This window comes from Cyprinodon tularosa, unplaced genomic scaffold (assembly GCF_016077235.1).
Source record: "Cyprinodon tularosa strain WSP-4 unplaced genomic scaffold, ASM1607723v1 ctg126, whole genome shotgun sequence".
NCBI classification, from domain to species: domain Eukaryota; kingdom Metazoa; phylum Chordata; class Actinopteri; order Cyprinodontiformes; family Cyprinodontidae; genus Cyprinodon; species Cyprinodon tularosa.
In genome coordinates, this window is record NW_024038070.1 from 415,931 (window position 1) to 430,891 (window position 14,961).

General features: G+C 36.8%; 1 protein-coding gene across 1 annotated transcript; it reads right to left on the reverse strand.

Moving 5' to 3' along the window:
• Positions 1-2,157: 2,157 nt before the first annotated feature.
• On the reverse strand, positions 2,158-12,293 carry luc7l3 (LUC7-like 3 pre-mRNA splicing factor). Its single transcript, XM_038276620.1, has 11 exons — positions 12,195-12,293; positions 11,167-11,233; positions 11,031-11,070; positions 10,805-10,949; positions 10,609-10,683; positions 7,896-8,000; positions 7,540-7,701; positions 6,150-6,505; positions 5,594-5,820; positions 4,187-4,389; positions 2,158-2,739 (listed from the first exon to the last, which is right to left on the reverse strand). Exons 1-10 carry the CDS (start codon positions 12,291-12,293, stop codon positions 4,220-4,222), a joined length of 1,446 nt encoding a protein of 481 aa, XP_038132548.1. The 3' UTR covers positions 2,158-2,739; positions 4,187-4,219.
• Positions 12,294-14,961: the final 2,668 nt, after the last annotated feature.

The window sequence follows — 14,961 nt, forward strand, 5'->3', positions numbered from 1 at the left end:
TAAATACCAGCAGTTTGTCCCCAACCACCACCATTATGGAGGACCAACTCTGCCATATTTAAAAATAAATACAGAAATAAATAAATGCTCAAAAAATAAATAAGCATACAATTAATTGCCACCAATTAATTGTATGCTTATTTACAATAAACAAAAAAATGTAAGTAGAAATTAAATTATACAGTGAGACATAAATGTATATAACTCTATTAATTAGCTTCTTTATTTATTTGCCTTTGTAATATTTACGTTATTTTTTTGTCCTTTATAATCTTCAACTTTATTTTTTAATTATTTATATTTATTATTTGTTTATGCACATGTTATAATATTTTTGTCTGTTTTATTCTTCCTTTGTATTTTTTTAGCCGTTATTTCTTCACGGCTATTTATTTCTGCATGCCCCCTTTTACATTTCTGTATGCATTTCTGCCTCATTATGCAAATGAGGAGGGGGTGTATCCTAGAGAGTCAAATTCTGCTTATTACTTGGTTAGCATTTTACTGCATCGGTCGAATCTACAGGAGAGGACAGTCTGAAGTCATTAGAACGCGAGTAGGGACTTGTGTTGACAAACTTTGCCAAATACAACAAAAAAATCGGCATCATAGCCAGCGGTCCTTCACACAGGGCTATGCCGAGAGAGGGCCGCTGCAGACGGGCTGCCGTTAGACCTGGCTGTCGTTAGCTTCGGAGCTCCGCTGGTTGCCGCCGTCATCTCAAGTTCGGAACATTTTCTTTTAAATTACGCATTAAATCTGTGAATGGGCCATATGGTGATGCTTAAAAGTGTAATATTCTCGCCTGAAATAATATTAAAACCTACTTTTATTGAACAACGGCAACAGAAAAGAGAACATTTAACTTAGTACTCTGAGTTCTGAGTTAAGATGGACCGCCAACCAATGGGCAGAAGTCGACTCTCTAGGACACCCCCCCTCCTCATTTGCATAATGAGGCAGAAATGTAAAAAGGGCAGGCAGAAATAAATAGCGGCGAAGAGATAACTAGGTTAAAAAAATACAAAGAATAAAACCGACAAAAATATGACATGCACATAAATACTTAAAAATATAATTAAAAAATAGAGTTGAAGATTATAAAGAACAAAAAATAAGGTAAATATTACAAAGGCAAATAAAGAAGCTAATTAAAGAGTTTATACATTTATGTCTCAATGTATAATTTATTTTATACTTACATTTGTTTATTGTATTTTTGGTGGCAAGTCGTTGTATGTTTATTTCTGTATTCATTTTTAAATATGGCAGAGTTGGTCCTCCATACACCATAGAGGTAGCTTTCACCAGTGACATTTCTCAAATGAGGTTTCCTCTCGTTCCAGGACTCTATGGTGATTTCAGAGCTTCTCTTATTACCCTGCAGCTGATCATTGGCTCCATTTTTATTTATTGAAACCATTTCTTATAAGGTATTCCAAACAGGCTCATATTGAATCAATGCTGAATCAAGTACAAGGCACTCAAACACCAGTTTTGTAATCAGATAACATATTCAAAAAGAAAAAAAAAGTGCTTTAATAAAGCCACACTTTGATGGACAAAAAAAAAAAAAGACTTAAGTTTTAATGATCTAGAAGAGTGATAAATGAGACAACATAGAATGAAAGCCCTGAATTTTACTAATCCGTAAACATGTGATGTCAAATATCTACAAATAATTTGACCTATGGAAATTCTAAAGGACTACATTCAATGGCAGAAACATATTAGAAACTTCCAAGACCCAAAGGGAAAAAAAAAAAAAAAAAAGTGATAAATGATCTGAAAATGATCTGTTAAAGGAGCTAAAATGGGTCTAACCCAAACCCCCTTCAGGACTAGAATAATATACCTCAATTTAGACTTACATTTTGAACCCAAATAACATGAAATGCTGTAGTAACATTAAGGTTCTTCAAATAAGAAAACTGTGGGCAAAAATGACTTCTTGCAGTATCAGCTCCAAAGATGCCTCTGGCTGGAGAAAGGGAAGTGCTGCGGTCTCATGAAGATCATCCGCAAGGCTTTTTTTTTTTTTTTTCACCTCCACAACAGAACTAGCCTTCCCTATTTAACCCTATGATAAAAACCTTTATTAATTTTCATTTTAACAAGAAGCTAAAAAACATCACAAGACAAAACAAGACTTTTTACTTTTTAATTAATCATGACATGTACATTAAAAGCAAGGCAAAAAAAAATAAACAAATCTCAAATTATGAAAAGCTTCAGATCAAAATTAAATCAGTATATTTTACATTTATGGGACAAGAGCATGAAATGTGAGCTCTAAGTGGAGGAGAAAACATAAAACTCCCTACCAAGGTCCTTACATAATACAAACGCTTTTAATTTAAGCTCTTAAAAAAAAAAAAAAAAAAGGCAGGAGAAGAACCTGATTATGAATACAAACCACGAGCACTGATTTTTATTGTATTTTCACTAGATGCCAAGAAACAGGGGATGTGTAAAGATTAACAGAAGGAAAAAAAGCCCAATGAGAACTTTTTTCTAAGTTTCTATCAGATGAACCACAACTGCCTTTATCCAGCCAATTCCAGAGCAACAAAAATCAAATAACCTTCTCTCCTCGTTTGGATATATACATGTTTTGTTTGTTTTTAAACGATCCCTACACATTTGTGGTTCACCTTGTTTTTAAGCAGCGTAGTCAGGTTCAGAGTAAAGATGGGTGCGCTCTTCTGCTTCTTCCTCCACAAGATATTCCAGCTTCCCCTGCAGAGCAAAACGGCCACAACATTCAATGTTAGCAAGGGTCCCACAACATAGCATCGTAGCAAAGACAGCCAGCTATGCAGGCAATACTTTATCTGCTGGTCAAATATAGCCATTTATTAACAGGGGGAAATGTAGATCATTAACCTTAACAGTAAGGAAAACAAAAATGATAATTTTACCTATTATAAGCATTCGAGTTCCAATGTATTTGGAAATTCTAAATTCGTTCTCATTCAACTTTAAAATATTTTACCTGCTGTATAACTACAAATTTAGCAGTTTTTCCAAACTAATTAAAAACCTCAATAATATTCCTTTCACCAAAGTGGAAATGTGTCTGACATGTAGCAGAACTGTAAAATAATAATAATATTCTAAACATGTCAGTGACAATTTCAACCAATGGTAAAAGGATATAAAAGCTGCCTATAATCTCAGATAATCCATTCAAATTACAGTTTTTTCCCCCGACATGGCACCAAATACAGAAGCAAAGCAGACCATTTAAATATACACACAATGGATACATGTTCTAAAGAAGTAACTACTTGTTTTTCAGACAGGCAACAGCATTCAGAAATGGATGTGGGTAGAGAAAGGAGTACCTGGGGTGAGTACCTGCACAGTTTGACAGTCAGAGAGTATCCAAGATTTTTAATTTGCCCTTTTTCTCATGTGGTCTCGCTCACAACACCAACGCTGTGTGAGGTATAGAAGTCAGCTGCAATTCATCCGATAAACCCTACACCTCCAGTTAGTGTCCTTAGTATTCCCCCACCCCCTCCCCAGGTGCTATAAAACCCCCTCCCCAAAGAAAAACACAGTGCATGGCATTATCAGGCACAGTAAGCTGGAGAATAAATCCATGAGTTGATCTTCGCCAACACCTTTAGTAAGAAAACTTTGTGTTTACACGTGTTGGGCAAATTCCCAAGATAAAACTTAACATCCCTGGATAGAAAAAAACAGCAATTACTACGTTCTCCTGTTTCAAAGTAAGAAAATAATTTCATAAAAGTAAAAAACATGTATATACAGCTAAAGAAATTTTGGTTCTGAAAATTCTTCCACAGAGTGAAATGAAACATCTGTAAGGATCAAAAACTGATACAAAACGAGGGGTACCTCTGGGCATGTTTGCTCAGGGCTACACTGGTCTTTCCCTCTTGGCTTTGTGTGAATGTTTTCTATTTTCTTCTCATTCATCGGGCCTAGTCCTTCATCTTCAGTGCATACTTACGATGCACTAATCAAAAACAGGATAAAGATATTTGCATACAGTACATTTGACAAAAATCATAGGCATTGAACTGAACATTAACAGGGTGGGAAACGGAGGGACAGAAAGGGAGGGTGAAGGGAGGTGGGAGGGTTGAAGGAAAGGGGACAGAGTGTGAGAGGGTAGGGCGAGAGCCAGGGGGAGTGAAGAGGAGGGCGCACTTACCTGAGCCTGATCTGAGGTCCTATCAGATCAGTTTTAATTGGACTGAGTGTCACCTTCAGATTGGAGGAGCTCTTGCTGGCCGTTAAGCAGAGGGGAGGAGGCGGCAGCCTCGGTCTGCATCGGTTCCGGCTCTGACGAAGCCTTAATGGTGGCTGAATCGCTTTCTTTTTTAGAGCTGCTCTTCTCCTCTGTCGCCTTACGGTCTGACAAAACATTACAGATATTAATGCATTAATCAGTCCAACATCTATTACAAGGGCAAATGGCTCACTTAGAAGAGCTGGTTTCTTGGATACCAGGAGAGAGGCCTAATAATCATGAAGCAGACGGACGGGGAAATGGATTCCACTTCATCAGTTTTAAAGATATTAACTTAGTAAAATATGGTATTCATTTATATTTAGTTCCCATGACCTGATTAGAGTTACAACTGACACAAGGATCAGGAAATAGTCTTGTTACAATGTCTACTTATAGGTTTAAATCAGGATTTGACTAGGCCACTTTAATATCCCCACAGCATCCACTCTGGGTTCCGGAGCAAAACCCTTAACCGTACACTGCTACCCGGGGGGAGGGTAAAAATTCATAGAGTGAATTTCACCATTGTGGGACAATAAAAGAATTTACATTACATATCCATGTGCTTTGATCTAAACAACACTAATGCACCACCATAAACCAAAACTTATATCATCATACATTTCCTTATATGAAACAAAGTGATATAATAATGATATTACTACAAAATGAAATGAATAAAAGGCTTAGGGAGCGTGTAAAAACTGAGTACTATCATTTTGCAAAACTCATCTAGTGCAACATTTTAGAAATATCTTCTCTATAAAAAAAACTATATAAAACCCAGAACATCAGACGGTGACAAATGCATCATTCATCAAGTTTAATGTATATTGAAAATGTGTTTAAAAGTCATATTTAGTAAGAAATATTCTCTGGTCCTCATGTACCATGTGTTCATGGTTACACCACACCGCAGGTATGCGGGGGTCTGAGTGGTTTCAGGTGGATTTTCTCACTAAAAAACATTAAAACTACTCTTTACCTACTGATCACAGCATTTATAACTGTCATTGTTACAGGAAAAAAAAAAAAAAAAAGAACGCCCCCCAACGAGCATCAGACCCACTTTTCCATTGCGCAGCCGTGCATCAGAACTAAACTTGTACAAGCAGCAAAAATGAAGCAGCACGAGTGTTTTTGCTACTCTTGCTGTTTGCGGTGTGAGCGTAGCATAAGCTTTTAATAATACTTAAATATTTACAAGGATTTCTTTAGTCTAAAAGGTGAATAAAACAAAGATCTCAGATTTTACTAAATGTGACAGCTTCAGCAGCATGCTGGACACTGACCAATAAGGAGCTGAGTGAGGAACCGAGCTCTTACCTTTTTCTTTTGGTGACCGTTCTTTGTCTTTCTCCCTCCCTTTGTCTCGGGTTCTTTCTCTATCCTTGTCCCTGTCTCTTTCTCTGTCCCTGCTGCGGGAGCGACTTCGGCTGCGGTGACGGTGAGACTTTCGCTCTGTGCTGCGAGACCTCCTCCTGTCGCGGCTTCGGGAGCGACGTTTTCTGTCGGAGCGCTCACGACTGCGCCTCCTCTCTCTGTCGCGGCTCCTGACAAACAAAAAGTGACAAATCAAAGCAAACATTATAGGAAAGCCTCCTTATAACTTCCTCCCTTTTACACATCAAATAACTGCTCCTTAATGCCATCTAGTGTTATTTGTTTTATCTTTAGAATTGCTGAAAATTCTAATTGTCGTAATTTTAAGTCTGCTGATTGAGATAGAAAAGAAAGATTTGGTGTTTTATTTTAAAAATAATTTCATAATGTTTAGTTCCCTGTATTAAGGAAGCACCATTTTACCAATCTGATTATTTTCATTTCCAATCTAGTTGTATTGAAGCTATTAAAAGGGGGAAAAAAAGGTAGCATAGCATACCTGCTGCGCTTGCGTTCCCTATCCCGGTCTCTGCTCCTTGACCTCCGGCGGTCACGGGATCTGCTGCGTTTCTTTTCAGACGCCCGGCTGGAGTGCCGGCTGTTGGAGTGGCTTCGCCTCGCCCTCCTCTCCCGGTCCCGCTCTCGTTCTCTGTCCCGCTCCCTCTCACGCTCCCGCTCTCTGTCTCGCTCTCTCTCCCGCTCACGTTCCTTCTCCTTTTCCAGTTCCTTCTCCTTCTCTTCCTCCTCTTTGCGCTTCTTCTCTCTCTCCTCCCTCTCGCGCTCTCGCTCTTCTCTGTCCCGTTTGAGAGCAGGGCTTTCAACTTGAGGATCCTCAGAGCGGCGACGGAGTTTTTCCTAAGATCCGAAATAAAGGAAAAAAATTTAATAAAAATCCAAACTGAACAAAGCTCGACATTTAACCGCTTATAAACATCAGAGATGAGCAATGCTCAGTTAAAGGAGAAGTTCGGTTTTTTACACTTTAAGCCCATTTTCTGTAGTGTCCAGGATGAAATCGAATGAAGGACACCAAAATTTTGACAATTGCTCCTGTCTCTGCTTTTTGGCTCATTTAGAATCAACCCCTGGCTGCTTTAGAATGGCTAGCATAGAGCATGTCCGATAATGTCCTTAAAACAACCTTAAACGTTCTTTTTTTAAAATATGCTACTCACCGTGTCGTCAGCGCTGTTCAATGACGTTCCAAAAAAAGTTTAGTGAAGAAAAAACGTTCCTGTAGTGTTTTATTTAGCATTTTGTAAATCCCATTGAGTTCTGTAGGAATAGTCAATATTCCCCTGCCACCGGAAACGGAAATGGGGCCTGTTTACACAGTTGTAGTCTTTTCGCTTCACTCTGCGTACTCCGACGTCGAGGTGCTAACGTCTCTGTTAAACACTTTAAAAAACTCTGAAAATGGAATACGAAAGGTGGATTCTTGATTCTCGACGTCGGAGTACACAGAGTGAAGCGAAAAGACTACAACTGTGTAAACAGGCCCCATTTCCGTTTCCGGTGGCGGCGGAATATTGACTATTCCTACAGAACTCAATGGGATTACAAAATGCTAAATAAAACACTACAGGAACGTTTTTTCTTCACGAAACTTTTTTTTGGAACGTCATTGAACAGCGCTGACGACACGGTGAGTAGCATATTTTAAAAAAAGAACGTTTAAGGTTGTTTTAAGGACATTATCGGACATGCTCTATGCTAGCCATTCTAAAGCAGCCAGGGGTTGATTCTAAATGAGCCAAAAAGCAGAGACAGGACCAATTGTCAAAATTTTGGTGTCCTTCATTCGATTTCATCCTGGACACTACAGAAAATGGGCTTAAAGTGTAAAAAACCGAACTTCTCCTTTAATTCAATATCATCTAATCTGTTACCTTTAGCTCCTCTACGGTAGATTTGATCTTAGCGTAGCCCATATGCTGTTTGCCCATTAAGTGGTCATCCACTCGGGATTGTGCGTCACCCACGATGAGGAAGGCCCCACACACCTCACACACCTCCATCTGCTTCTCCTGAGCAGCAAAACTCTCTATGGTCTAAAGAAAACAAAATATTCAACTCATCAAAAACTGGATTTTGGTCAACCAACTACAGTATGTGTTAATGTTACATTGATGTATTTGAGCACATTGTAGGACAAACTGCTGTTCGAAAACAAACGGTATTACACAAGCAGTGCCTACTATCTTGAGGCATCAGTAGGCCGATTAGCCTGCGTTACGTGACTCACCGAGGGGGTGGAGCTTAACAGCTCCCTCTCCTCTTTCAGCTGCTCCACAAGCTTCATCATTCCCTGAGCCTCCTCAACACGTCCTTCTGAACCCAGTTCCTCAATCTAAGGACAGATAAGTACATGGCCAAGTTGAGTAGCAGGCAAAGAAGAATTATTAGTAACGCAAGAGTTTTAGATTTAAATTTACCAATTTACATTAATGTTACCAGCTAACTCACATTAGCGCTCAAGTAAAGCATTAGGCTGTAAGGCCAAAATAATGTTATAACCTCTTAAAACCCACCTAATTTTGGGCAATCCTCGCCTATTTTGCATACCCAACTGGAAAAGCAAATAACTGAGGAACTGTAAGCCCAAACTATGTGTGATACATCATTTGAAAGTGAACACCTTCTAGTTTCTGAAATATAAATGAAAATAGTGCGAGTAGAACACAGCTTAAACTGCATCAGTTCAAACAAGACTCAAAGTTGTTTTTTTTCTCCTGAAAATAATAGGTCTTTTTTAACAGCAGCAATAGAGAATGCTTGAGAATAGACTTGTCTCATTGTGTTTTCAGACCTCTTGGTATTAATTTCAGAGATGTGGGGCCTTTAACTTCTAGCTAGATTGTGCCAAATGAGCCAATTGACCCATAGAATAACACTGACCCATTGTAATCTGCTTACTGACTGCTGTCTCTGTATGTGTATATATATATATATATATATATATATATATATATAAAAGATAAGATAAGAAATTATATAAAATAACTTTAATAATTTTTTTATATAAAAAATACAGATAAAACATTTCATTTGATAAATAACTACACGGTGCATCACTGGTTGACAGACAAGGAGCTTGTTCCTCGGCTGTCCCTAAATCAAATCGAGGCATACAAAGATGTGGACACTTGTCTTGTAGGTAGGAAGACGATGTTAAAAAAAAAAACACTGCAGGCTAACATTTCAGGAAGTCAGTCTTATTAGCAAGATGCTAAAAGCATTAGCTATGACCAGCTAACTTTTCTGATGTCAAAAAACAGACGTTATGTGCTGGTTTTCTCATCATGGAAGTTTGTCATTATGAATATTCTGGATTACTTTTAATCTTATGGACCCTTATGTACCAACGGAGTTGAAAAAATTGAGGATTTAATTTATAATATGACTTCTGGATGCTTTAAAGCCATGTTGTTGTGGCTTCTTTTATCATGTTTACATTTTGACATGCTGCTATATCTGTGTTAATTGTGCTCGGTGTATCCATAAAATGAACTTGGTGGTTGAACTATGGAAACATCAAAGCTTTCTAACGATAGCTAACATGTCTATATTGGTAAAAATGTTACTGTTGGAATTTTCATGTTTTCTGAGTTGTTAGTTGTAAAAGCTTTAAAAACTGTCGCCGGCAATCAGGGGGATTTTAAGAGGATACATAATTGACATAAAATAAATGATCAAATGTTTCTGTAAAACTTTATTATAAAATTATACAAAATGTATAAATACATTGTATCAAAATGTTTCAAACTAGTGCTGTCAAAATTATCGCGTTATTAACGCGTTAACGCGAGGCCATTTTAACGGCGATAATTTTTTTAACGCGAGATTAACGCTATGTGGTTTTATGGTACAATTTTCCAAGTGCATCCCGCTGCAGCCTGCGGGAAGGCGGGGCTATTTTCCCCCAGTCTATGCATTTCTCATAGGCTTCCAGAGCGGAGCTCCTCAAGGAAAAAAGACGCTCATACACTGGGTGGCGCTAGTGCCTTTTCTTTAAGCCCCACCACCAACAAACAAGTTGAGTGTCTGGTAACTAGTAGCAACCTGAAATACGCTGAGAAAACAGATTACTGAGGTGAAATGGAATCTGCTACGGCACTCTTGTCGGTATCGTGTGTGTGTGTGTGTGTGTGGGTGGGTGTGTCTGTGTGTGGGTGAGTGGGTGAGTGGGTGTGTGTGTGTTCTCATTTTTGTTAAGAGGCTGAAAAGTAACTTTCTAGAGAGCATAGACTACCTTCATCTAGTGATGTTGGTCTATTGATTTTGATGTATTGATTGAAAATTGTTCATTATTACCTTGGTTAATTAACATCTAATGTTAATTCTACTAAATTTTATAGCAGTAGGGTAAAATGCTTGTCTTTGTTCAAAAGACTGTATTAACTGTAAAGACTGTCTTTTACATCAGCCTGTTTTCAGGGCCTTTTTTTTGGCTACATATTTGTTATTTTTTGCTACATGCCTCCCCATCTTCTTGCCATATGTTTCTATGGCATAAATCAGTATCTGTGACCTGTTTTCATTTTAAAAAAAGAACATTGGCACAAACCTAGCCTGTATGTATTTTTTTGTATGTCATCCAGAGTATTTAAATGATTTTCAATCAGGAAAAAAAATGTGCGATTAAAATGCGATTAATCGCGAGTTAACTCAGGCATTGATGCGATTAATCGCGATTAAAAAATTTAATCGATTGACAGCACTATTTCAAACATTATGAAAAAAAGTAACTCCTAATTGAAACCACCGTTTTCAGATTTAGTGATGAAATGAATCTGAATTCATAGATGGAAAGCATCAGATGGGTTTCATTTGTTTATAGTAGTCGGAAGAGTTTGAAGTTTTTGTTTTGTTTTTTTTCCCCTGGTTTCCCAAACATTATTCTCTGCAACTATATAGACATATGGTTGCATATTTCTGTCAAGAAATGAGTTGCGAACCTGTACAACGAGGTCTTCTATTTTCTCTGTAAGAACTTGAACTTTCTCTTCATTCTTTCCAGATGGACCTGGGCCCTAAAAAATGAGGACACAACACATCAGACATATGGTGCATTTGTTTTCCAATGTTTTTTTTTGTTTGTTTTTTTTGTTATGAATAGTCCATCTTCCAAAAAAGGACAATAAATATACAAACCCCCGCATTTTGTTGAGCTTGGGAAAGTGCAAGACGAGCATGTCCTCTTCGAATCCGCCGTTCTACTTCTGCAAGGAGGGACTGTAGATACCGCAGGAAGTCTCGCTCATAGCCTTCCTTCATAAACCGAGAGCTTTTCTCATATCTGTGACAGAGAAGTTCACCGGGGTCAAGACATCCAAAATAAAAACAAAAAATAATTTCTTATACATTTTGGTGAACCTACAGTTTTCTTAGATTTTCATCATGGATTTTTTCACAAGGTCCTGGAACAAAACAGAAATGTGTCATTAAGCCAAAGTTTTAACTAAAGTCATTAGATACAGTACTGAATACAATATTATTGCTTAACAGGTCCTTACCCAAATCAGAGCGTGTGTTTGTAAAAAGCTCAGCTGGACAAAAGCCGCATAGATAGTATCGACAGACCTAAACGGAAAAACAGAAATATCAGTTTTCCTGAACCTACGACCTTGATCAAAGAAAACAAGAAATATAAAGGATAATATGAGCCTATGTCTACCTCATTAAGACAAAATAGTAAAGAAACAAAAGCATCAGTAGATAGAAGTAATCATTATCTTCCATTTTTGCCCCAATTGTTTGAACGCTGATAAGGCTACAAGCTGCAACATTGTACAATGGACTTTGTATGAAATACAAAAAAATAATAATATTCCCAAAATATGATACAGTATCGCCATCTTTGATAAAAAAATAAATAAATAAGTCAAATATCTAACAAGTTCTTTGTAACCAAAACTGTTGCGATAAAGATATCTTAAAATGCCTGGTCCTGGTAAAAAAGTTTTTCCTTGCGGTTTTATTGGCAAAACTTATTATCCAGTAATATGGCAATTGGGCTAAATAACTTAAAACATTACGTGTAACAAAAGACTTAACAGTTTTAGCATCTTTTAGCATTGGTTAAACAATTGTGATAACTCTTGTATGAAGTTTGATAAAGAAGCAGAGGTTAGAGCAAGTGAACATGTGGGGTAACATTAAAGGCAACACGCATTTTGACACATTAATAATTGATTTTATAACTAAATACCAGAAAAACCCCAATACATTGCACCCAAACAAAGGTTTTAATCGTTTAATTGCCTTTGCTACATTTCATTGTGAGCTACAGGCTAGTTTGCTAGCTTAACTGTTAGCTAATCCAGGTTAATTCTCATTACATGCGCACATAGCGCACCGTGCAACGCTAAGGCCTCTTTATTTTATCTTATTAATCTTTATTAAACCCGAAGCAAAGTTAGATGGTAGTGAAGAGAATGTGACTTCCTAATCTAAGATACCATGGCATAAAATGACCACTCTCTTTAAAGCATGTTAGCTCCTCACATATCAGAAGCTAACGGTGGCTACCACGCTAACTTACACACTCATCGTCCCATCGCACATTAGACCGCTTCTCATCAGGGGCCAGATTTCTGTCTCGGCCCATTAACTCATCGAGTAACTGGGCTGCAGACAGCATTTTGTTAGAATATAGTTGCCCTCTTTCGGAGTGCCACAACAGCCTGTTAATAACGCAAACTAGTTCTAACCAAAATGGCAGACGCTAGCAACACCGCCCGCTCTGGCTCCTCTACAAAGAGCTGGGTCTGAACCGGATGCATTCGTTCATTTTTTTTCCTCTGGGGTGTTTAATTGCGGTTGGCATGCAATTTACAGACGCATTACCGCCACCTACTGGTATGGATTTTTGATCGATTTTCTTCTTCTTCTTCTTTGTTAGATTGGCGGATTGCAAACAACTTAGATGCCGCCACCTACTGTACATGAGTGCGTATTTCTATGGTTCCACCTACTACTGTATATTCTATTTTTTATGTTTGTTTTATGTAAAAAATAAAAACAATGCTTTCTTAATAACCAAATTTCCTCCTTATCTCCATCTGTCCCTAAAATTCCTTTAATACTCAATTCTCTCCCTTTTTGCATGATTACTTCCCTCATCCTCTCTCTCTTTCAGTTGCATATTTAATGCAATCCATCAAAACATGATCCACATTTTCTTTTCTTTTACAACCCTCACATATATCATTATTTATCTTCCCTAGTACAAACAAAAACTCATTCAAGTAGGTATGTCCATTTCTTAATCTAGTATAAATTATATCTTCCCTTCTGCTTCTTTCTCCATAATTTTTAACAATTACAGATTTTTTTAACTCTATATAATCTTTTTCCTTTCTCATCTTCATCCCATATTTTTGCCATAATTCTGTTTCTTTATTTTTGATTATTGATCTACCTTTCCCTTCCCCATCCATTTTCTGTCACGCTTAATCACAGTTGGGGTTGCAAGGGGTGCTGGGGCAGGGCAACACAAAAATGACAGTATACTCACAATAGATTTATCTACTTTACTTAATATCTATGGTATAATAAACCAATATGTAATTGATTGATTGAGCGATTGACTTTATTGATCAAAGCCGAAAAATTTACTTGTTACATATATATGTTCATTTATATGTTCATTATATATATATATATATATATATATATATATATATATATATATATATATATATATATATATATATATATATATATATATATATATATATATACCGGTATATATATATATATATATATATATATATATATATATATATATATATATATATATATATATATATATATATATATATATATATATATATATATATATATATGACAGCTGAAGTCTCTTATTTAGCAGGATTATTTAGCAATTTAAAAACACTTGCTTCTGATGATTTCCATTGGCTAACCAATGAGTGTTTGCGTTATATGACTCATCCAATTACACAATTTTTCACTAGATGTGGACGGCACCAATGATCTGCATTGGATGGCGCACATGACGTGAAATAAATATTTATAAACAGTAAACCGAAGCCAAGAGTAACGTTTGTGGTGTGGTGTGGAGGCTGCAGCGCCTCAGACTGGAAGAAAGTGAGTAGAGTGGTGAGAACAGCAGAGAAGATCATCAGGGTTCCTCTTCCCTCCATAAAAGACATTTCCTCCCAGCACTGCGTGTCCCGAGCCCGTAACATCATAAATGACCCCTCACACCCCCACCATGGACTGTTCTCCCTGCTGCCCTCTGGGAAGAGACTTCGAAGCATTGGATGAAAGTCCAGCAGATTCCACAACAGTTTCTTTCCCACTGCCATTAGACTGCTGAATGTTTTGTAGAAATGGATTATTGTATTGTATTTTATTATTATATTTTATCATTATTTATTTGTATATAAAGAAAATCACCAAAATGTTGTTAGAATTGTAAAATTATAGTCATTTTTTCTATTTTTCAAGGTTGCACTTTTAAAAGCTGAAATTGTCCAGTGAGCTGTTTCCTAAAGAAATTTCTTTTTGTTTTACACTTGTGTAAACAAAATGACAAATTAAATCTTTCTAAGTCTAACTCTAGATACTTGTGTGAAAATGTAATGAGTACTTGAGTACAGTAAAAAATTATTTGTACGTCGTTACTTGACACCTCTGAACATTTGGGAAATGTTCTGATCAAGACGGAAAAAGGAACTTATTCAAAAGCGAGCATCATAAAGCATTTCAGAACATATTATAATGATCATTATATTGAAAGTCAAGCATAATTATTATGGCGTAATTGTATGGATTGTAACTGTTCTTTGACTGCTGCTTAGTTAATTTGACATAATTGAAGAAACCGATAATTACGTTATATGTCTGAAGGCCTCAATTAAAAAAGTTAGACCAGGTCAATTTGGAAACCCCAATGAATGTAGTCATCATTGGATGAAAACATCTAAGTCAAGCCGTCATATTTTAGAGATAAAACAATATATTTGCCATTCAAGTTTATAATTTAAGCATCTTATTAGTTGGACACAAGGAGCTGTGAGCTAATATTTAAGTTATTTTCATGAGTTTTATTTTAAAAGATTCACTGTTTATGTTAAAAGTCAGACAGCCACAGGTGTTGGATAAATCAAACAATTATATTTTTCTTTGTGTTTTTACACTGGATTCATCTGTCAAGTCTACAAATAAATGGGACACATTTTATAAAGAGTAAGGGCAAAAACAAAAATGTATTTTGATGTAAAGTAGGAGAAAACGGAACTATTTGACAGGGCGCTGTTGTCACAGCCTAACTCTTCCGACCA

Coding starts and splice junctions, on each gene's coding strand:
- luc7l3 (XM_038276620.1), bottom strand. CDS start 12,293: ATGCTGTCTGCAGCCCAGTTACTCGATGAGTTAATGGGCCGAGACAGA. Junction 6,506..7,539: donor CTACCGTAGAGGAGCTAAAG/GTAACAGATTAG, acceptor TTCGGATCTTAG/GAAAAACTCCGTCGCCGCTC. Junction 5,821..6,149: donor AGGGAACGCAAGCGCAGCAG/GTATGCTATGCT, acceptor TTTGTTTGTCAG/GAGCCGCGACAGAGAGAGGA.